This window comes from Brassica oleracea, chromosome C7 (genome assembly GCF_000695525.1).
Source record: "Brassica oleracea var. oleracea cultivar TO1000 chromosome C7, BOL, whole genome shotgun sequence".
Classification (NCBI taxonomy): Eukaryota; Viridiplantae; Streptophyta; class Magnoliopsida; order Brassicales; family Brassicaceae; genus Brassica; species Brassica oleracea.
In genome coordinates this window covers 17,363,456-17,387,721 of record NC_027754.1, presented here as the reverse complement: position 1 = coordinate 17,387,721, position 24,266 = coordinate 17,363,456, and the positions used below count along the sequence as shown (strand labels likewise).

The window sequence follows — 24,266 nt, the reverse complement described above, 5'->3', positions numbered from 1 at the left end:
TTTTAGTAATTTATAGTCATTTTTTAAAATTCAAAATATAAAATATACAGAAAAATCTAAATTTTTATAATATGGTTATTTTGTTTTTTTAAAGTTATTTTAATAGTTTTAAATTAAACAAATTTGATAGAAGATACATTTTTTTTATCAGATCTTTTTTATTCAAAATCATTAATTGTCATATATACTTTACCCACATTAGGCAATTCCGTAATCTTTATTTAAGGAAATAATAATTGACATTAATAATGAATTTATGGTTAGTTTAATAAAAAGTTTATTATATAATTAGATGGACCAACCTATTTCTCTAGTAATTCTAAGAATCATCCTATTGATGACATGTGGCTACAAAAAGAAGTTGTAATGTTTCACAAATAATATATAGGGGATGATGTTTAAGTTTAAAGCAATTCAAAATAGCCCGGGTCAATTTCTAATGCTCTAATAATTTCGTTTCATGATTTTGCATACAAATTAAGAAAAAGATTAAAAGAATTGTACTATATATTTCTTCTCAATAAACTAATATTCTAAAAAGTATGGATCTTTTTTTAACACATCTAAAAGAATATGGATAAAACTTAAATTTTGTTGAAAAGTCTGTCTTCTTCATGCAACATAGCTAATTTATAAATTTTTTTTATCTGAGAGTATATTCTTAGTAATTTTTGTTAGGTATATATATATATTTACCCAGATAGTTTTTGCATACTTCAAACTAGGGGTTGGTATTCGGATACCCGTTCGGGTTCGGATCGGATATTTTGAATTTTCGGGTATTTCGGTATAGAGGTATACAATCCGTTCGGGTACTTCTACATTTCGGCTCGGGTATTTTAAGTTTGGGTACAGTTATTTCGGGTCAAATTCGGATACGGATATTTAGATTTTGAAGGAAAAAAATTAAGTTCTTTGTTGTCTAAGTTTTTTTTTGTATTTAAAATATATATTTTAACTTAACTAGTTTTCTAATTTTTAATTTTTAATAGATGATACCTGGTGCGCGGCTTCGGTTAATTTTTAATTCGGATCGGATTTTTCGGGTCTGATTCGGATATCGGGCAAAATGTCCACCCCTACTTCAAACCTTGTCATTAAAAAATAAATAACTAAGTTAGATAAGCTGATATTTTCTCTGCATCTACCTGCATGTTTTTGTCATTGATTGTGCCAAAATTGGCCTGCATCTACCTGCAATATTTTCTTGTTGTTTGTATCATCATCACCATATTGTTACACTAATAAAGACTGGTGTTTAACTGCTGTAACAATACTCTTTATCGGCTGATCCACAGCTAAGGCAAGACCAGTCGAAAACAGGTGTTATATAGGGACCGTTGAGTAAACCATGAGCCATTTTTCTGGTGTGCGGCTTCGGTTAAATGATAACCATCCCAATTAACATACTCACATGGATTTTGACAGTAACTAACTCCTTTGGGATGTTTAACTGCTGTAACAATACTCTTTATCCGCTGATCCACAGCTAAGGCAAGACCAGTCAAAAGCAGGTGTTACATAGGGACAGTTGAGTAAACCATGAGCCATTTTCTGGTGCGCGGCTTCGGTTAAATAATAACCATCCAATTAACATACTCAGATGGATTTTGACAGTAACTAACTCCTTTGGATCCACATTCTTCATCAATAGTGAAGTTGTATTGACCTCCAACACCACAACAAGCAGCCAAACGTCTATTTTTGAACCCTAAAAAAATGATCCATATATAAAAACATTGGTTAATCAATCAAACCGTGAGGGTCAAGAAAACAGTTTAAAGGTGCACGGACCGTATTTGGCTGGTTCTTGGAAAAACGGGTACATAGAGTTGTAGTCGGCGTAAATGATGCTGACATTTGCACAGTACCGGCCCAGGCCACAAGCAGGGGAAGCATGGGCTTCCGGCCGCCACAGAATTAAATATTTTAGCGGCCACAAAATTATCAAATGTGACTTTAGTCTAGTGGTCTTGAGATTAATGGCTCTTGTTAGAGGTCATGGGTTCAACGTCCCAGTAACACATACATTTAATTTCGGCCTTTATTTTATTTTGGCTTCTAGCCTTCAAACTTGTAGGACCGGCGCTGCATTGACATGACCGTATTATATAAAACTACGAAGAACTGGATATTGTAAAGAATAAATTTGATAAGATTATACCAAAGATTAAGAAAATGATAATTCAACTGCAGATCCGAGATATTATATCTTTCCTTAACTCAAAATACGTCACGTAGTGCGACGGTTCGATAACGTAATGAGTCCCAAGATACAACTGCAAAAAAAATCTTCTGATTTGTGTCACTCTATCAGAAACCTGGCGAAACTAGTTTTGTGTATACTGTCAGATTTAAAAGAACAAATCTATACTATATTAAAAGGGTTATATGAGCATCAGAGAGTGTGTCCACGTAGGACAATTAAATCATCCAATCACAACATTTCATTAACACACATCAGATTTCATTAAAACACGTCAGATTATTGAGTTACGTTTGAGACGGAAGTCTCGAGATTTACGGCTCTACCTCTTCGTCTTCTTCGCTTGATACCACAGTGATTTAGTTTGATTGATCCACTTCTGCATAATCAATACTCCACGATCAATCAATTTCTTCTTTATGATTTCGTTTTGTTTTTTTCTTTTCCTTCTTTATATACTCATTTTCTTCCTGTGTACAAATCAAACCCTAGAACTTCTCCAACCTAAATCTATGGCGATGAAACCATATGGGAAATCCCCTATCACCTCCAAGGATCTCAGCCGCCGCTACTTCCACCACCTCATCTCCGCCGTCGGTTACTGCCACTCACGCAGCGTCTTCCACCGGGATCTCAAGTTCCACATCATCTCGGGGTCTCCCGGTTTCAACCTCTTCGAGATGTTTTCCGACCGAGTTGAGCGGTTCGTGTCAGGCTGGACGGCGGCGAGGGTTCTACAACATCGTTCGTATAGACTTTTGGATTCTTGCAACGAGAGTTTTTTTCAGGTTTGGATCACAATGTTTGGGTTGAAGAAGCCTCTGGAAAGACTTTCCAAGCATCATAAGCCTTCTTCTTCTGCTTCTGCCTCCAAGTCGAATCCTTTTGATTCAGATGATGAATCAGATGGCAATAAAAAGCACACCTTGAAAGCCATCAAACAAGATCTCCCCTCAACCTTCCCTACCTACTACTAAGAAGAATCACAGCTTCAACCCTTTTGACGATGCTGACGATGAGGAGGAGGTTGAGAAGAGATTGAAACCTTCTTTCAAGAATCATTTCCGTGAATCAGGAGGCGTGGAGAACCAGACGGTTCAAGAACTTGAGAGTTATGCTGTGTACAAGTCCGATGAGACCACCAAGACCGTGCAAGGGTGTTTGAAAGTAGCGCAAGGGATAAGATAAGATGCTACCAGGACTTTGGTTATGTTGAATGAGCAAGGAGAGAAAATCACAAGGACTCACCACAAGGCTGTTGACCTCGATCATGATCTCACTCGGGTAAAAAGAGATGAGATTGAGATTTTTATAAATTATGAGAAACTTATTGTTATGTTTTGTGTTTTGGTTTCAGGGTGAGAAACTTCTTGGAAGCCTCGGAGGCATTTTCTCAAGGACCTGGAAGCCTAAAAAGACTCGGTCTATAACCGGTCCTGTCATAACTAGAGGTATGCCTCTTCTTAAGAAATGAATCTCTTTTGCTTTGTTACTTCACCTAACTCCTCCATTTTTTTTGTTCTTCTGAGAAGGTGAATCCCCTAAGAGAAGAGTTAACAACTTAGAGACTAGAGAAAAGCTGGGGCTGAACCAGCTACCTAAACCAGATTCAAGAACCAATGAACCTCTCCCTGAATCCGCTGATGCTTATCAGAAAATAGAGGTGTGGATCTGTGATCTCAAATGTTCTGTTTTTGTTTGCTAGTATATCTAAGAACCATGCTGTGTCTGCTGTATTAACAGATGGAGAAAGCAAAGCAGGACGATGGGCTTGCGGATCTAAGTGATCTACTCGGCGAACTCAAGAACATGGCTATTGATATGGGAACTGAAATCGAAAGGTTCTCTTTCATATCTCTCAACTATTGTACATACATTTTCTCTATGAGTATTCCTCGATGAAACTGATTTATATAAATGAAAATAATCTTTGATTTATATGTAAATAGACTATTTCGAATGTAACATGTATTTTTTTTTCCTTAATGGGAGTCAATAGGAGAATTCACGTATCTAATATCTATATCTATAATATCTTTTATCTTTATTCTTGGAAATCGATGATGAAAAACATGAATCTCATGAAAACGAATAATATTTTAAAAGATAATATTTAGCAGAGAAAGACAAAAGGAAAATCATATTTGGTGGAGATATTTAGTCTTTGTAGCTGTAAACTTAATTATTTGCTTTAGAATATAAGCTGTAAATTTGTAAAAACAAAATGTTGTAGCTGTATAATCTATTGATGTAGATTTATATCAATAACTTTCAAAGCACTAAATATAAGTTCTTAAAAAAATGATTTTCATAGCCAATCTATTTTCAGTTTAACTTTTGAATTGTACCTTTAAATTATTTTCTTAAAGCATGATTGGTAAATTAGATTAGTTGTGAAAAAGTATGGAAAGCATTCACAGTACTTACCAATCACCTTTGAAAACTATTATATTTTTTTCAACATTTATAAAATTTCAGAACAATACTCAATAAGAAATTATCTTTTTACCTATTATCAAGGTATTTACAAAAGAAAATATTTATTGTATCTAACTTTTTTAAATTTGGAAAAAAATTTCAGCAACCCCATTTTATTTTTCATGCATACTTCTAGAAAGTTTAGTTTACTTGGTAAGAACTTAAACTATTAGCCACTAATTATACAATACGAATCAGAAAGATATAATGAACAGAGGAGTTACGAAATCAAAGTTTAAAATGATTGAGATTTTAACCTTTTTTTTACTGTGATAATATAATATATTTTATAATGATTTCTGTTTGTATTCTAATAATTAAATTTTATTTTAGTAATTTATATTTATCATAGTTTCCAGTATATACTATATCTTTAAATATACTAATATACTATTTTAAAATTAATGAAAATAAACCCGGGCGTAGCCCGGGAAAGGCTCTAGCCAAAGGAAAAAAGAAATATGGAGAATTGTTATTTTGCCGTGTGTAAAAAACTGCACAAGTGATCTCTTTTTATAACTTAAAGAGAAAGTACACGTTATGCAAATTAAAGGAGTCAACTAACGTACATATCAATTATAATTATGGAATTGATTTCCATGATCTTGTACGTTAGTTTGCAAAGTAATATTGTGACTTTGACCAAGTCCCCAAATTTTAATATACTTTGCTTGGGTTTATCAAGAATAAAATTAACTAAATAAGTTAATTGACATAATGTCCCATTAACAAATTTAAAATTAAATTCTAATCCAAATATCCAAAGTGATCCATTTGCTAAATATTTTATACTTAGCCAAATTTAAAGCTTTATAAGCTTTACACATCACTCACTTTGGACCTCCATTTCTCATTCAACACAACTCTGATTTTGACCAACAAATACACTAACGCATAGTGTTCACGGTGATGATTACATCGTGCCCAAATTCCGGTCTTTTCGACAGACGTCTCCGTCGAAAAACCCATCGAAAAATGGTTTGCACCACTTTGTCAAAAACGAGTTCCAACAATCCCCCACATGAATAGAAATGACTCTATACACATGACTCAAGAAAAAAAACTTTTGAGAGTATGAGCGATAAATCCACTGCATGATGAGTTGATAGCAATTTTTCAGCCTTGAACCAGTCATTGTTAATAGCTATCGGATTTACTCGAACAGGAGGTGGCCATGATGTCTTGAACCCCCCGGACTTTGGTGTAAACCGAGATAATAGCTATAACACAACTTCATTCTCTCACAAAACTAATTTCTCTATTGTGTTCATTTTGGCCGTGAACATTCTTGGTAATCTTGAGTGAACTTGGAGAATATAGTCTTTCCTTCATTCTCCTAGAAACGGCCTCATTTCACATTCAGAAGGTGATTTGCCATTGATTTGTTTAGAGGAGTATCATGTACTACTCCATTCATATTTCAAAACAATGGACACAAATCATTAAAAGCTAATGCTTATCATATATTCGTTACATGTAGCACTGTTTAATCATCATAGGAACTGGGTATAGACCGAAGTCTTACAGTGCTTTGGGCAGATTTAGTTTGACGTAGTTGTCTCCTTGAACCTATTTCTTGGGATCTCCAGTCAGTTAGGTAGGATTACCGCCAAACCTCATCTTAATTCACAGGCGACCCATTCCTTTAGATGATATAACAATTTGATCTCATGACACACCTTTAATAAAAGGATCCTAGGTTTTCATCACAGTGAACATAATCTCTTGAGATTAGTCGAGATCAATTGTCTAATGATTTTTGTCATCTTTGTTAGGTAGGATTACCGCCAAACCTCATCTTAATTCACAGGCGACCCATTCCTTTAGATGATATAACAATTTGATCTCATGACACACCTTTAATAAAAGGATCCTAGGTTTTCATCACAGTGAACATAATCTCTTGAGATTAGTCGAGATCAATTGTCTAGTGATTTTTTTCATCTTTTTTTTTTTAAAGATACAATTAACCATTATACACAAAACTCAGTATATGACACTAGTTCATTTGGCATATTGCCAACAACTTTATATGGTAAGCAAAGCTTCCCCCACATTTCTTGAGATAACTCGAAAACATATTTACATTTACAATCTCTTAAGAGTTTAGAAATTTTGATCTACAACTCCTTTAGAATTAAATGAATAAATTTTTCTTTTTTTCGAAAAAAATGTATTTCATTTTTAGAAATTCACATTTTCCATACAACTATTTTCATAGTTCGCTCAAGTTGATTTATAAATCCAACTTGTATGTTTTGGATTTTCCCAAAACCATATTTTTGTTTCTTCGCAAATATACATCTCATTACAAGATATTATTTTTGCCGTCAAAATCACACAATTTTATATGATTATTCTCAACCATATTGACTCTAGAAACTACAATACTCATGCCAGTTTAAGTCATATTGGTCTTAATTCTCATTGTTGTTTGCATGATCAATCTTTTTACAACTTGCATTTAAGCAATAACGAAATATAAAGGTTTTGATCGGTATCAACAAATATTTTCTTTTTTATGGCAAACAGATTTATATGTGGCAGACCTCTTCCAAACTTAATCTGGGGCGTTGACTCACAAAATCCATTACCATCCATACAACTTGATCTCTCAAAGATCAAATTTTTTTTTAATAACTATGGTATCACCATACTTGAAAATTATATCAATTTTCTTTTCTCATTATCAAGCACTTAATAGTCAACTTAAGTTGTTCCAAAAAATCTGAAACAAGAAATAAAAATGTTGTCATTCTTGATAATTAAAGCAAATAAGTCAATGCATTAATATAAAATGGACAAATAATGTTTTTTTCTAATCACAATTATGAGCTAGAATATTTTTAATACAAAAACTCAGGCAATCTTGTACAAAAAACGTTTGAATGATTTGTAAGGAATCAAGTCAAATATTTTAATCTGGTTAATCAAATATGACAAAACAGACAAGTCAAACCTTTAACAGATAACACAAATCAAGGAAAATTTGTTTCAGTTTAAAGAAAATGACAAAATTGCAGCAGTCTATTGACTAATAGCGAATCAAAAACCAATAAACAATTATGCTATCAAAAACGAGCCAATAAAATCGATAGCTAATATTGTCTAACAAATGAATAAACTATAACTGATAAACCCTGCAAAACAAACGTCACGGATATGCAGGAAAAACTATTTTAAAAAAAATAATTCAGCAGTTCCTGCAAAATAAAAAACGTGAGCGAGGAATAAAATTTCACGCTGACACCGAGAAGTATTAGAGCCGATCTGATTCCATCACCTTTTACTAAATATCGATCAACCTGTTCTTAAAAAAAAAACTTTTACAATAATCAGTCCGGTTAGTGCAAAGCAATAAACGAATATTTTGAGTTAAGACTGACGAGACCGTATTATATAAAACTACGGAGAACTGAATATTGTAAAAAATAAATTTGATAAGATTATACCAAAGATTAAGAAAAAGATTATTCAACTGCAGAAGAGATATTATCTCTTTCCTTAACTCAAATACGTCTCGTAGTGCGACTGTTCGATAACGTAATGAGTCCCAAGATAAAACTGCAAAAAAAATCTTCTGATTTGCGTCACTCTATCAGAAACCTGACGAAACTAGTTTTATGTATACTCTCAGACTCAAAAGAACAAATCAAAGGAAAAAAGAAATATGGAGAATTGTTATTTTGCTGTGCGTAGAAAACTGCACAAGTGATCTCTTTTTATAACTTGAAGAGAAAGTTTACGTTATGCAAATTAAAGGAGTCAACTAACGTACATCTATATTATTAAAAGAGAAGTACCCATTAAAAATATCCCTAAATTTTTTAACTTATTTACACTTCCATGCCACTAAGAATTAAATTAAATTATTTATTTTAATGCTTATCTTTTTCAGTTAGATTAATGAGTTTTCCTTAATCAAACTTAAACTTAATGTCATTAAATCAACTTAATAATATATCATATTTAATGTAGATTACTACGTACGAGGACAGTCCAATAATGAACTTAAATTTTAAGTTTTTACGAAATGTGAATCACTTGACGTATGTAATATTTAAAATATATTAACTACAATATAACAAATGCATATTAGCATATAACTTACCTATACTTTAGTTTGAAATGATCATGCTCAAATTTTATATAGTCAACTTTGATCATGCATCGATGTACAATATTCAAACCACCTATAGTTTTCGTTTTCTTTATAGGTTGTATCAACCAACCAATCATCCTGTCGATTTTCTAAGCTTTATAAAAAACAAATCAATAAATACAAACTTAAAATCAAATAACTTCTATTAATCAAAACAAAATATCTTCAATGTCGTATCTTTAATGTAACTATTAAATATAGAAACCATAATTACGCTAATTATAAGAATATATTTGATTCATCTATTACTTCGGTGATTGATTTGCTTGCAGAAGAAGAAACAATAAATTCAAAATTTATAAGAACATAAAATGTACAGATTCCAATCAATTGTCTATATTTGGGTATATTGTGGACAAAGTTAAAAGACTCTTTTTTTTTTGTTACTACAAAGCTTTAATAATATGAGATTTTAACATATTAATATTATGGATATTTAATAATTATTTTGGCACAAAACAAATATCATAAATAATTTAAACGTAATGAGTCCCAAGATACAACTGCAAAAAATCTTCTGATTTGCGTCACTTTATCAGAAGCCTGACGAAACTAGTTTTGTGTATACTCTCAGACTCAAAAAAAACAAATCAAAGGAAAAAAGAAATATGGAGAATTGTTATTTTGTCGTGTGTAGAAAACTGCACAAGTGATCTCTTTTTATAACTTGAAGAGAAAGTACACGTTATGCAAATTAAAGGAGTCATCAGGGTCTAGTATCAATTATAATTATGGAATTGATTTCCATGATCTTGTACGTTAGTTTGCAAAGTAATATTGTGACTTTGACCAAGTCACCAAATTTTAATATACTTTGCTTGGATTTATCAAGAATAAAATTAACTAAATAAGTTAATTGACATAATGTCCCATTAACAAATTTAAAATTAAATTCTAACCCAAATATCCAAAGTGATCCATTTGCTAAATATTTTATACTTAGTCAAATTTAAAGCTTTATAAGTTTTACACATCATTCACTTTGGACCTCCATTTCTCATTCAACACAACTCTGATTTTGACCAACAAATACACTAACGCATAGTGTTCACGGTGATGATTACATCGTGCCCAAATTCTGGTCTTTTCGACAGACGTCTCCGTCGAAAAAATCCTTTGAAAAATGGTTTGCACCACTTTGTCAAAAACGAGTTCTAACAGACATGAGGGTAGAGCTTTTGGAGTTGTGTAAGTTCTGTCTTAAGCTGTTCATTATGGTACTCTCCAAAGTCGTTGAGCCATGGGATACAACCTGTAAAAGGGTCGTGTTCTTTTTCCGAGGTCTCAAATAGAGTAAGATACGCAGGGAAACATCCAAGTGGAAAGTTTCCAGGAACCAGAAATGTTTTGCCTCCCAAATCGATCAATTCCTGTAGTTTTGTTGCTAAATTTGTTAAATTATAACAAAAGTATTATTTCTGTGGGTGCCAAGGTGGAAGTGTAAATTTTTTTTTTTTTACCACAATTGCAGAAGATATAGCTTTGATGACTAGAGGAACTAGCTCTTTAATCTCATTGATACTTTCGCCTTCAAAAAACGGGTAATTATAGTCGTTAACTCCAACTCTCCCATGAGTATCAGCGAGTCTCCGAACACCTCTCTGCAATCTAAAGAACCATTAGTAGCGAGCTTGATTTATCAATTATCATCATAGATATGGTAGATAACAAGACTACATTTCTCACCACGAGAAGACGAGGCGCAAAGGTTAGGCAAAATTTTCTTGAAGATGTTAAGCTGAACACTTCAACTAACATTGGTGAAATCAGATTTAATTCCTTTTTCCACAAGTAACGCACGATCCAAAGCGGTTGCTCCATACACCGCGAAATTGACCCCTTGATCAAAGCTCACACGTTAAATTAAGCCAAGAACCAAAGTAAGGTGGTACATAAGGTTGTCCCAAGAACCAGTGGCGGACCCACTTGAGAGGATAGGGTTGCACATGACACACGTTAAATTTGGATAAATATATGTTTTGTATGGATTAACATTAAAATACCAATAGCTCTGTTGGTCAAATTCCCTTTGTGACACCCCTAAAGGTTTAAACCCAGTTTCGAATCCTACAGTTGACACCTTTGATTTTTTTTACATGGTTTGACCCAGGTAAAATTTAGTCCTGGGTCCGCCACTGCCAAGAACTCAGCTGTCCAAGTAATGAACACAACATTACAAAACCCAAAGAGGAAGTAGGGTTTTAACTTGATGTTCAAGTAAAAAAGACCTAAACCAGAGTATAACAAACGGTTCTGCATAAATGTTTTATAGAGGTTACCAATGAAATCGATGATGAGGCGACAGTCGAAGTAACGGCCGGAGGGAGGATGAAAGAAGGTTTCACCGTATGGAAGGAATGCGGCTTGAGGAGGATGGTTGATGTCATCCGAGAGACTGAGGAAATTTCCGGTGTCTGCTGAAGAATCACCAAAGCTGATGATCGATTTGTAACGAACACAAGGTGGTTCTGATAAGTTAACGATGGTAGTAGGTGAGAAGATAGGTAGAAAGCTTGATATAAGCTTCTTAAGGGGAAAAGCCATGGACAGAGACGAGTCGCTGTCGTCTCTATTATTCACCCTTTACAGTCCTTCTCGACCACTAAATAACGCATTAATTAGTGGACAGTATCTATTATAAAAACAGTTAAGAAAATAAAGACAGCTAACTCTTGCACACATACATATGCCCTAATCTCTGTCATAGAAACTCAGCCGTTAAAGTTTTTTTTATTGGTAAAATCTTAAAAGTATTATATCAAATTTTAAAGGCATTAGGGTGTCAATGTAATGCAAGAGAAAGACATGAGAGATGCAGGAGATTGAATCATGCAGTTTTATCTGCATTTGTTTTCAATTCACAATTAATTTGCAGAACAAAAATTTAATAATAAAATATTTAATGAACTGTATGCGGTTCAAGTTGTGTTTAAAAAAATGTCCTACAAACAAGGGTAAAACGAGTCTGATCAAATGATGAGGCCCAATGAGTGATTTTTTTTTTGTTTTTTTACCAATGAACACTATGCACAGCTTTATTTTTTGTTCATAGACCAAATAACAACCCTTTATGCAGGGTTTAAATAAGGGTGATTTGGGTGAATAACCAAAACAAGAATGGAAATTAGGTAAGTGGACATTTTTTTTATTAATTGGCAAACCAGGAGAAATAACTGCATGGAAAGTCCATATTAACCTTGTTGCAATCGACGGAATCCATCTCTATTTTACCTGCTACCGGCTACTTCCATTAACTGGCATCGTTTGTAAAGTTGTGATCCAAAACAACCCTTCGCAGAAGTCTTTTTGTCCACCACTGTCACAACTGTATCCGGATTTCCAAACACTTAATTTATATGAAATACGTTGTCCTGTTTTTCATAGTAATCGATGATATATGAAATAACCGACGACAAGATTTCAAACATAACAAAATATTCTGGAAATTCGATTTTCATTCTGATTTTACTTACAATGGAGTACAGACAGCTGACACAAATCGGAACGACTTCAATTACGTCTGATAATGTATCGATGATATTTGCAGAGAAGTGATTTTGGTGAGGTCGAGTACTGTTGCTGTCAAAATGTCGATGATATATTAAAGGCTAGTAATCGATGATATATTAAAGGGTACAGTTTTCTGATAGGGGTTGGTTTTTTGCATGTAGACAAAAGTACATTTTCTATCAGTTCCAATAAGATTCCATCATTACTACAAAGCGTGTTCTACCGCTTTCTACCGGTTGTCTGATTGCCCCTATATTCTCGAATTTCTCACAAAATAGAGGTCCTTTCGGTATTTATGGAAACTGAACAGTTCCATGACCAGTTACTTAATTTACGACTCTTCTATGTATATCTAGTGCAAAAACCCTTTAAATAAATAAAAATATATATGCTATAGTTGATTTTATTTTTATTGACGATGATTAACATAAATAAACTAATTATAATTGTGTACAAAATTTAAATATCAATTATAATATTTTTTATAGAAATCATTTAAATGAATTTATGCACTTTATTGACTGCTTATATTTATAAATTTAAATAGTTACTTTTATAGAAATCATTTAAATGAATGTATGCACTTTATATATATATATATGTATGTATTAAATTTTATAATATTTTTTGTAAAAACCTATGTATATATATTTTTTATAACAAGAATCTACTCTATGACAACACCACCGGTTCAAATAGACAAACCGGAGGTATCAAATCAACATATAACATAGTTGATGAGAACTTCTCGCACCACGTGCAAGCTTGTCGTCCGCCATTGTACTTCGTGCCCTTGGAATATGTCTGATCTTGAAATTAGAGAAAAAGTCTTAATGCGGCAGAATTCTTCCATGTGTGTAGAAAACGCTGGCCATTCCTCAGGTGGCGACACCATCTTCACCAATTGAGAAAAATCCGTCGTGAAAACTACATCTGAGAATTACAGGGTCTTCATACACTGCATAGCCCAAATCATAAATTTAATATAATTTCTGTAAAATGTATTTAGACACATTATTTTGTAATTGTATTGAATTTTCGTATAATTGAAATTACAATATATTTATTAAAATGATTATTTTTGTCGATATTCATTACTTATTTATAATATGTTGTATTTTGTTTAGATATTTAGTTTTCATTAAAAAACATTTACTTAAATACAATAATTTATTAAATTAGCTTGATCTATAGAAATGCATAATGAAACTAAGGGTGTGATTGGCAAAAATTGAGTAATTGGGAGGAATAAAAATTAGAGTAAATGGGTGGAAATGAAATAGGAGAGAAAAAGTAACGCTGGAGTAAAAGTTTATTCCATAAGAAAGAGAAAAAAATTTACGTTAAAGATTCACAAAAGACAAAAAAAGTTACTGTACATAAAGTTATATATTTTTATTCTGATTGGTTTTGGTCAGTGCAACTCAGCTGAAAAATAATTTTACTCTAGAAAGACTATTTAGTTAGACTCTAAAGGAAAAAAAGCAACATGAACTATAAGCCGCGTGCTTTTCTCTTCTTGAACTTTGTATTAGTGTGTTTTCCATATTGAACTAAACAAAAACTAAAAGAATACTACAAGAACTTTACGATTTATGCCTTTTCCTTCCCGAACTTTATAGTGGTGCTTCCATACTGAACTAAACAAAAATTTAAAAATACTACATAAACTCAAAATCGTGCTTATATATATATTAACCGTCAAAGGTGTTAGTCATCCGTTAATCTTCAAACAACGTCATTTTGGACAAATTATGTAAAATTAAAAAATTTAAAATACTTCCTGAACTCTCAAATCGTACTTATATATATTGACCGCCAAAGTTGTTAGTCATCCATTAGTTTATCAAAACGACGTCATTTTGGATAAATTCTGTAAAAAACTAAAATTTTTAAAATACTACATGAACAATTAAATCATGCTTGTATAAATACTGACCATCAAAGGTGTTAGTCATCCGTTAATTTACCAAAACGACATCATTGTTGATAAATTCTGTAAAATAATTTTTTTAAAAATTCTACATAAACTCTCAAAATCGTGCTTATATATTGACTGTTAAAGGTGTTAGTCATCCGTTGATTTACCAAAAAACGTTAATTATCAAAACAACGTCATTATTTTAACTAACACAGTGTAAGAAAAACCTCCCAAAAATTATTTTTTCATTTTACAGAATTTATCAAAATGTTGTTGTATTGACAAATTAACGGATGACTAACACCTTTGACAGTCAATATATATATAAGCATGATTTTGAGAGTTCATATAGTATTTTTCAATTTTAAATTTTACATAATTTATCCAAAAGGACGTCGTTTTGATAAATTGACACATGACTAATATCTCTGATGGTCAAATATATATAAGAGCGATATTGAGAGTTCATGTAGTATTTTTGATTTTTTGTTTAGTTTAGCATAGAATATGCACTACTATAAAGTTTGGGAATGAAAATGCACAACGCGTAAATTTCATATATTATTTTTTAATTTTCGTGTATTTCAGGTTGAAATATGCCATTTTCCCTGAAACTAAAAAAAGAAGTTAAAACACAACAATACTAACACTCTAAGAAGGACATGAGCTGAGTGAATGGAAATGGAAGCCAACGAAACGGGTTCCAACCCATGAGAAGGAAAGGGCTACACAGAAAAACAGTTACCACGAGTACCGAAAGAAAGGCGGTTCAAACCTTAAATGTACTGGTTATCTACAGCTTCCGGAAGCCGACGAGCACAATCTACTCCAAGAGTTACAAACACAAACTTATAAACCAACCCAAAGCCAACGAGCACAATCTACTCCAAGAGTTACAAACACAAACTTATAAACCAACCCAATATCGATATGGAGTTTAACATTTAGACCCAAAAAAGACATATGGAGTAACTGAAATTTAAATGTGAATCAGATTACAAATTCTTAAATCTCTTTAATACCATATGGAGTAACCGAAGTTTAACTGTAAATCAAACATAAAATTTTACTGAAGCTTAAAACATCATGTGGTATTTTGTCGGATTCTATAAAACTAATTACGTGAAATATGGCAAATCTCATAAGAGATCCTAAAACGCGGTTTTTACCAAAAGAACACGTAAAGAGAAGAAATACCAAAATAGTTTTCATTAAAGAGGTAAAATATTATTATACCCTTATTCTATAAATATAACTATAAATAAATATTAAAAAAATCATTTGAAAAATATATTTTGAATTGAAAGTTTTTTTAAATTTTTTTTTTTTGATTATTTCAATTTTTTTGAAACTTTATTTTGAAATTGAAACTATTTTTAATATTATTATTTTAAATTTTAAATTTTAAATCGTAATTATCATTATTTTTTAAAAAAATCTAAATTTTACTTTTCAAATATAAACTCTAAATCTAGATTAGTTAAATTTAGAGATACTAGTGTTTTTTACCTCAATAATAAAACTTAACTTATTTTGGTTATTTTAATCTTTGTGTGTTATATTAATGATATTTTTTTATTGTTATAATAAAATATTTTTTTTTCTAAATATGAGAATGTGATTTTCTAGAAACATACCAAACTTCCAAAAGCAGCACTTATGATCCACGTCGTTCTTGTATTTGTTTACGCCAATTACTCAATTAAATATTATACGGTATGGGTTGTCCAAAGTAGGAATGGGCACTTCGGTTATTTTCTCGGTTCGGTTCGGTTCGGGTTCGGTTCGGTTTGGTTAGTTCGGTTCTAGTATTTTTCCAACTGAAATGAACTATAGTTAGTTTGGTTCGGTTTGTCTTCGGTTCGGTTTGTGTTCGGTTCGGTTTGTGTTCGGTTCAATTTGTTTTTTTTTGAATCAGTTTAATTAGATTCTTCTTAGTTTAATTTTTCTAAGAGAAATTATGTTTTACAACATAAATTATGTAAACATAACTATTTGAACTAAATTCAATATAAAACTTAAACAAAAACCTTTAAAAAGTCACAAAATTATATATAAAAATTAAAACAAATGAAAATTAACTAAAGTAAAAAAAAAAAATCAACATCATTAGTAATGTCTCTTATATCATTAAAATTAAAAAGCCTGCAATAAATGAAATATTTTAAATCAAATATTTTGATGATTACATATTAGGTTAGAAGAATATATGTTAATGGATAAAAATGGAAAATATGTGGTTTAGTATTAAAATTTTAGTACATTGGTATTATTAATATTTTTAATTTAAACAATTACAAAAACACATCGGTTTCTCGGTTTGGTTCGGGTTATAGAAATCTTCAACCAAATAGTTTCAAATAGACTTTGGTTCGGTTTGAATCGGTTTCGGCTCGGTTGGTTCGGTTTGACTCGGTTCGGTTCGGTTTTTTTGCCCGCCCCTAGTCCAAAGATGTAGAAAAATACAATTTGACGATAAGAAGATTTTGGACCAAAGTTCATATCTTTCCCCATATCCAAGATTCTTTTCCCCATACCCAAGATGAGAATATGTTATATGGTTTCATCCTAATTTGTATATCATTTGATTTTGAAGATTTGAAACTTTTTTCTCCTTGGTATTTTTCAGCCGAGTTAACAAACAACCTTAATATATTTAGAAATATTTACATTCTAACATGAAGGACCAAACGTTCTGCCTGAAGTTTTAAACAATATTTAAATTATTTTTGTATATACTTTAATATGTTTAAATTGTGCTCGAGTGTTTTCTGATAAATTATATAACTGTCATATGATTTGAACTAATATATCAGAATCTAGGATTTTATATTTGGATAATTCTCTCAGATAGCCATTTTAATTTTTTTTTGTCACAAAAATAGTTATCAATAAGGAAAATGACCAAAATAGTTGTTTTTTTTGAAAATTTTAATATTTATTTTTATTTTTTAAAATTTGAAACCTTATCCTCGAAATTTCACCCCTAACTCTAAACCTTAATTCTAGATTAATTGGCCTAGGGTATAAACATATTTTTAACTTTTAATAAAACTTATTTTGGTCATTCTCCTTATTGATAACTATTTTTGTGACAAAAACTTAAAAACTTTATCACAAGGAACTTCTCTTTATATTTTATAGTTTTTATGCTAATATATCTATCACTAATCAGTTTTGAGTTTTGAGTTCCTCTGTTTCATCAAAAATGAATTATTTGAAAATGTACCAATTGAACGGTAATAAAAAATTTTAAGTTATTATGACGTAAAATATATTTGTGGACAATTTGTTTTGGCATTTATAGACTACGGTTTGTTTTTTAAAAAATGCTGAAAGAATTTGCACTGACGAAGAAGAACAGATGACTTTCAACTACCGAAAGAAGATTCGTTATCCACTGATGCAGCGTCAAGGCAGGACCAGTTGAACGCAGGAGTTGCATAGGGACCGTTGAGTATGCCATGAGCCATCTTCTGGTGTGCGGCTTCGGTTAAATGATAACCGTCCCAATTAATATACTCAGACGGATTTTGACAATACCCAACCCCTTCGTATCCACACTCTTCACCAATAGTGAAGTTATATTGACCTCCAACTCCACAACAAGCAGCCAAAGGTCGGTTCTTAAACCCTAAAAATGTATCCATAAAACCATCAGTTAAAGAATCAAACCGTGAGGGTCAAGAACATGGTAGTAAGGATGTGCGGACCGTATTTAGTTGGCTTTTGGTAAAGTCGGTACAGAGAGTTGTAGTAGTCGGCATAAATAATGTTCACATGAGGGTAAAGTTTTCGGAGTCGTCTAATTTCTGTCTTGAGCTGTTCATCGTGGTGCTTTCCAAAGTCGTTGAGCCATGGGAGACAACCTGTAAGAGGATCATAATCTTCTTCTTTTGCGGTTTGGAATAGAGTAAGATACGCGGCGCTACATCCAGCTGGAAAGCTTCCGGGCACCAGAAATGTTTTGCCTCCCAAATCGATCAAATCCTGTAGATTTGTTGATTAATATACTAGTTTGTTTATTTTTATTTTTTGTTTTAAAAAGAGTGTAATTCTATATTTTCAATGTATGTAACTATATATATGATTTTTATCATTTTGAATAATCAACAGATTTTTATTTAAATTAATTTTATTTAATTAAGTATACACTTAATAAGGGTTTACTAATATATATTTTGCAGATTTTGAAAATTTGCTTGAAAGGTGTCAAAATAATATTTTTTTTGCGAAATAGAAAGAGTATTGAATCATAAAAAGATCATTTGATTTCCTCGGTTGGAAAATATAAAAAGATATGTTACCACAATTGCGTCAGAAATAGCTTTGATAATTAGAGGAGTAAGCTCTTTGATTTCATTGATACTTTTGTCTTCGAAGAAGGGGTAGTTATAGTCGTTCCCTCCAAGCTCTCCCATGAGTATTAGCGAGTCCTCAAGCACCTTTCTGCAATCTAAAGCCGAAATGTTAAACCATCAAAATAAGCTCAAGTCATCGTCATATACATACATGAGAGAACAAGGCTAAAAGTTTCTAACCATGAGAAGACGAGGCACATAGGGTAGGTAAAATCTGCTTGAAAGTGTTAAGTTGAACACTTAAACTAACATTGGTAAAATCAGAAACAATTCCTTTTTCTATAAGAAACGCACGATCCAAAGCGGTTGCTCCATACACAGCAAAATTGACTCCTTGCTCGAAGCTCACGTTTTGGGAACCAAAGTAAGGCGGTACATACGGTAGTCCCAAGAACTCAGCTGTTACACGAACCAAAAAATGAACACAACATTACAAGGAGGTAGAAGGGTTGATAACTCGATATCCCAGCAAGAAAGAACTAAAGCAGAGGATAAGAACGGTTTCGCCTAAATGTCTGTTACGTGAGAGTTAGGTACCGATGAAATCGATGATGAGGCGGCCGTCAGAGTTACGTCCGGTGGGAACACTAAAGAAGGTTTCTCCATAAGGAAGAAATGCGGCTTGAGGAGGATGGTTGACGTCGAAGAGATGGAGATAGTTTCCGGTGTCAGCGATGGAATCACCGAAGCTAATGATCGATTTGTAAAGGCGACACGATGGTTCTGATGAGGCGACGATAATGGTGTAGAAAAAGAAAAGTAGAATGCTTGTGATGAGCTTCTTTAGTGAAGAAGCCATGGGAAGATACGAGTCGTGTCTCCGATGCAAAATCCTTGTATTCCTTTTAGTCCACTAAATAATGCAAGATTTCAGGCATGAATTATTAGATCTTATCTCGTTATAAAGAGAGATAAGATTCATGCATTGATACACATGCTGTAATCTTTTACCCATTCCTTCCGGATTTCAGCCCTTAAAGTTAATCTAGTTCTGTACGTTTCTTTAATAGTTAATTGAAAAATTCTTTCCCCAGACGTACCAAACTTCCATAATAGTCTAATTAAATGTTAATTAAAACATTATCTGACATTTCTTATATAGTTTACAACTTACTAGTATGATAAACATCCACGTGATATTGTATATTTAGCATGTCGACCACAAAATTCAAATATACTTAAAATGGTTGTCCGATTCGAAGATTTGGAAGTTATATTTATACAGCTCAATAATTCTAGCATTACGGACAAAAGTCCACTTGCAAATTTAATATTCAAAAAGAAAGAGAGAAAAATTTAGATGCTCACTCAGAACCATCTGCTGGGATGGAGTCATGGAGATGCAGCTATTTTTTTGGTTATATAGTTCAACCGTAAACATAAAAAATTATTCATTAAAATAGTCAACAATACTATATCGAAAACTAGATGATTTCCAGGCTATCTGCAGAAATTTAAAACAAAATTCACTATAAATATATATTAATTTACAATTCAACTAATTTTTAGATAAGCTTTTAAGTTTTATGAATCTAAAACAGCACAAAATGAAATATAAGTTAGTTTTGTTTTGGTTTCAGTTAACAACATTTAATTTATTTTTCTCCAATTTTAGTATTAAGTTTAGGTTCATTATGGTTTTACTTAAACATAATTTAAAATAAAACTAATAAATTTAGTGTATAACTTATTTATGTTTTATTATTTATATCTAAAATTGTACGATTTTATAAATTGTAGTTTAGTTTTTTATTATTATTTAAGCATGTATTTATTTAGTCAATTTTTATCAAACATGCAAAATTGTTTTTTTGTTTATTATTCTTTAGTTGCTTAAACGGACATTTACTGTTAAACCAAGATCTCATACTGCACTTATTTTTTTATCCAGTAGTTAGATAATCCTATCTCTAAGATCAATCTATACTGTAGTTATGTTAACTAGAGTTTTTTTCCGCGCTACGCGCGGATTATGTACTATAAACTTATTTTACAATTTAGATTTTTATGTTCCTGTTGATCTTATTTTGTATTTTTTCATTAGAAATATTGTTCGAAAGTTTGATTCGGTTCAATGTGATTTTCTTATTTCAATAGTTTACCACATTTGTGCTTTTTGATGTGAAAGTGAAAAAAAATTGTTTGGAAACAGTTTTTTACATGTTTTTATTGTGTTTTAAAAAGTAAAAAACATGTTTTTATTGTTAAATAATAATTCATATGAATGAGCTAAAATGGCTAATACGATTAAAATGGCTAAGAAGAATAAGTATTTTTAACTATCTTCAACCCTATTTTAATTTTTGATTCATTTTAGAGTTTTTTTTGCTTCAAGCCTATTTCATTTCTTAATTTAAAATTAATAATGAACAATGCTAATTCACATTTGAAGATATACTATTCACATTTTCATTTTTGAAGATAAACTTTTTACTTATTTTGTATATTTTGTAAAATATATTATATACGTTAATGTTATCCAATTAATTTCAAAGTTTCGACTTTTATCTATTTAGATATTTATATCGAAGAATATGAGAATATTCATTTTTAAGAATTCTTACCCTATTTAAGAAGAATCAAAGATAAATAAGTTAATATTTTATTTCAAAACACTTGTGTTAATCACTTATAGAATAAATATATACATAGTGATTTGTTTTAAAAAACTATGAAACTATATGTTTGTTTATTCATGTTATATAATCAATTTATTGTATGATAATATTTCATTTATATTAAATAATAATTATGTTAGATTATCGTTAAAATAAAACAATTTAGTAACATGAGTGAACATAAAATAGTGAAATGTGTTATTAATAATTAATTAGAGATATAACATATTTGGAATGTTATTTTACAGAAATAAAATAAAGTAAACTATTAAAGTAAATATTACTTCCTCTTTTCTTCATTTTGAAGAAAGTGAATTTAATAAAATAAAATCAATCATTGGAAATGTCCTCATTATTATTATTTTTTTTGCTTCAATTGAACTACTACACTTTCGTGCTTTGTTTTCAAATATAGTTTTAAGTATTTTACACGATAATTTAAATTGTGTTTTTTTTTTGCATTGTTTGTTTTTCTACTGCGGTTGAACTTCACTTTTGTACTTTTATTTTCAAATAGAATTTAAAATATTGTATATGGTCATTTAAAAATTATGTATGATAATTTCAATACTGTATTTGAATTAATGTACAGACATCATAAGAAGCCAATGTTGCCAAAAACAAAATTTAATGGTGCCAAAACATATTAACTTACTTTCAACTTCTCAATTTTCCAATCGATAAAAATATGTATTGACTAAAGTTTCATCACTTAAAATGCAGAAGAAGAAAAATAAAGAGCCTTGATAGCCTTTCCATGAAACAAATTGCTTCTGTGTATCTAAAACTACAACACCATCTTTGAATGCACGAAAGATTAAAAGTTAGAATGCCTAAAAGGTCCATTGAGCTCTCATTAGACTGTATGAACGTCTAATGAATTTGTGCTTAACACCAAAACTTTGGACGAACCAGTAGCTAAGCTACCATTGGCTGATATGCCGGGAGAAGCTTTGGTCAAAGCCAAAAAAATGCCTGCCTCCTCTCCAAATATATAACACCTTTGTCAGGTGTGGATGTTCCAACAACTTTACCGGACTTTCCATCGTCTTCTAAAAAATCTTGTTTTATTGATTTCTTCATCGACGCAAGCGATGCACCTCGTTTGGAAGAAGGCTTTAATCACCTGCCAACCAAATATAAATTATACATGATATAGAGTTGAGGTTCAAAATCTACATGAAATGTTGATAAGCTGAAAATGATTACCGAGCAACTTCGAAAAGTAAAAAGGATAGATCACAACCTAGAACCCACGTAAATGGATAGGTTATACACAGTCCATACGTCTACACTGTAATCCCAAATACAAACTATCTATTCATCACTTTCTCATAAACAGTCTTTTAGTCATGAGATTGTCAAGAAAGTACAATGGGTTAATTTTCCTAAGTAATTTTTCTGCTAAGGCTTAGTGACAACTTTGGAGTTCATAAGTAAAGGGGTTGCTAACGTAAAAAAATAAAAGAGAAAAACACACTGATGCAGTGATACCTCGGTTTCGGAATTCTTGGAGCCAGCTTTGTTAGAGTTCTCATCAGATATTCTGGGTGATTCATCTTGCTTTCTTTTGGTCCATTGGTTTCGTAGACATGGATGGTTGAGCATCTGATGGACTGCTTCCCTTTGATTATGGATATCCTTGATCAGATTTTGAAGGAATATTATTCGTTCTTTCATCTGGTGGTTTAGTTTTTGTCACAGGTCCTTGCCGCAAGACTCAGGCTGCAGGTTAACAGTAGATCTATCCCCACTTGCTTCAACTGGGAAGACACCACCTGCCAAAACATTTTGTAAAGTAGTATGTACTGGCGGAGCCTTTATTTCAGTGAAGCCCATGCCAAATTCTTCATATGTAACCCATTACCCATGATGGCTGCAAATAATCGAGACACAGTGAAAATTGCATAAAACACTGAACATGAAAATGCTATGGTTAGCACTCACCTTTCTTGCAAATAAAGCAGGAGTAGCACCACCAGTTTCCAAGAGCTTAAGGTCCTCTTACTCATCATTTTTAATCTTCGTTACCAGAAGCTTTGTATATCTTCCTACAATGGAAAAACTTGGACACAACTCTATTTAATATGTATTACATACCAAAATTGTTGATTAAAGCAGTTGAATCATATGAATATGAATTATCAAAAATGTAGCTCATTAGAAAAATCACATAACCTCTAATTTAGGGAGATTCAGATTCACTTTTCTCAGGCAGGATTTAGAATTAGTTAAAACTACAGATCACATATCCTTTGTTCTTCGAGTCAATCTAACATCAACATCCATAGTGGGTAACTACACTCAACCAATTAGAGTATATTGTGAAACCAAATTCCTGCGCTGATTATATTCAATTTATGAGCTCTTGAATTGGAGAAGCGATTGGAAAGTTACATGAGATGGCAGAGGAATGCCAAAGTAACCGAGATCGGCGGCGATGCAGGGAACTTGTGCTTTGGAAGTAACAGAGGTCAAAATTGTGTGTGGAATTTTTTGGTACTGAATATCGCAATGGACTTATATAGTGAGAATACGGAAAGGGAAAAGGTGAGGAATTTTCTATATGGTTTGTTGAGATGAAGACCAAGAAGTGAAGAGATGAAGTTTTGGGGATGAATGAAGTGAGACAGTAACTTTGGAGTTTTTACCACAGTAACTTTGGAGTTTCACCATTTCTGGATAAAGGTAACTAAGTTAGAGCTTGGGAAGTTACCTTACATCCATTTGGAGAGTAAAAACGTCCAAGGGTATTTGGAGAGGATAAGGAGCACATGGACAGGCTGTCTTGAGCTGGAAAGGGGAAAATGCTTTATTTCTATAGCAAACATGTGAGGAACCACAGCCAAGCATTTCAAAAGGAGTTCCAGCCTGTCCATTGACTCCACATGCTTATGGATTTCGAAATACACTTTATCAGCCTTATCTCTTCATATATATCTTGTATCTGAATCATTAAATCAATTAATAGAGTTTTGAGTCTCTCTCTCTCTAGAATCTCTCTATTCTC

The 24,266-nt window shown here is 31.8% G+C and overlaps 4 protein-coding genes and 1 pseudogene across 4 annotated transcripts in view; 1 reads left to right on the top strand and 4 right to left on the bottom strand.

The window, feature by feature from the left end:
* The window catches only part of LOC106302728, a 3,357-nt gene extending 1,997 nt beyond the window's left edge, over window positions 1-1,360 (bottom strand). The window contains exon 1 of the mRNA XM_013739182.1: window positions 1,278-1,360. Within this exon, the coding sequence (XP_013594636.1) occupies window positions 1,278-1,360 (83 nt within the window). The remainder of the gene's footprint in view (window positions 1-1,277) is intronic.
* Window positions 1-1,814, bottom strand: part of LOC106302198 — a 19,668-nt gene extending 17,854 nt beyond the window's left edge. The window contains exon 1 of the mRNA XM_013738735.1: window positions 1,795-1,814. The gene's annotated coding sequence lies outside the window, so the exon portion shown is untranslated. The remainder of the gene's footprint in view (window positions 1-1,794) is intronic.
* A 904-nt stretch (window positions 1,815-2,718) lies between these two features.
* On the top strand, window positions 2,719-4,108 carry LOC106302727 (annotated as a pseudogene).
* A 5,622-nt stretch (window positions 4,109-9,730) lies between these two features.
* On the bottom strand, window positions 9,731-11,263 carry LOC106302199 (GDSL esterase/lipase At1g28650-like). The gene is made up of 4 exons (XM_013738737.1): window positions 11,126-11,263; window positions 10,533-10,685; window positions 10,307-10,447; window positions 9,731-10,216 (listed from the first exon to the last, which is right to left on the bottom strand). The coding sequence occupies exons 1-4, from the start codon at window positions 11,231-11,233 to the stop codon at window positions 10,001-10,003; spliced, it is 618 nt and encodes a 205-aa protein (XP_013594191.1). The 5' UTR covers window positions 11,234-11,263; the 3' UTR covers window positions 9,731-10,000.
* A 6,246-nt stretch (window positions 11,264-17,509) lies between these two features.
* Window positions 17,510-19,596, bottom strand: LOC106302168 (sinapine esterase). The gene is made up of 5 exons (XM_013738697.1): window positions 19,176-19,596; window positions 18,819-19,037; window positions 18,585-18,733; window positions 17,991-18,267; window positions 17,510-17,911 (listed from the first exon to the last, which is right to left on the bottom strand). Exons 1-5 carry the CDS (start codon window positions 19,435-19,437, stop codon window positions 17,649-17,651), a joined length of 1,170 nt encoding a protein of 389 aa, XP_013594151.1. The 5' UTR covers window positions 19,438-19,596; the 3' UTR covers window positions 17,510-17,648.
* Between the last annotated feature and the right edge of the window lie 4,670 nt (window positions 19,597-24,266).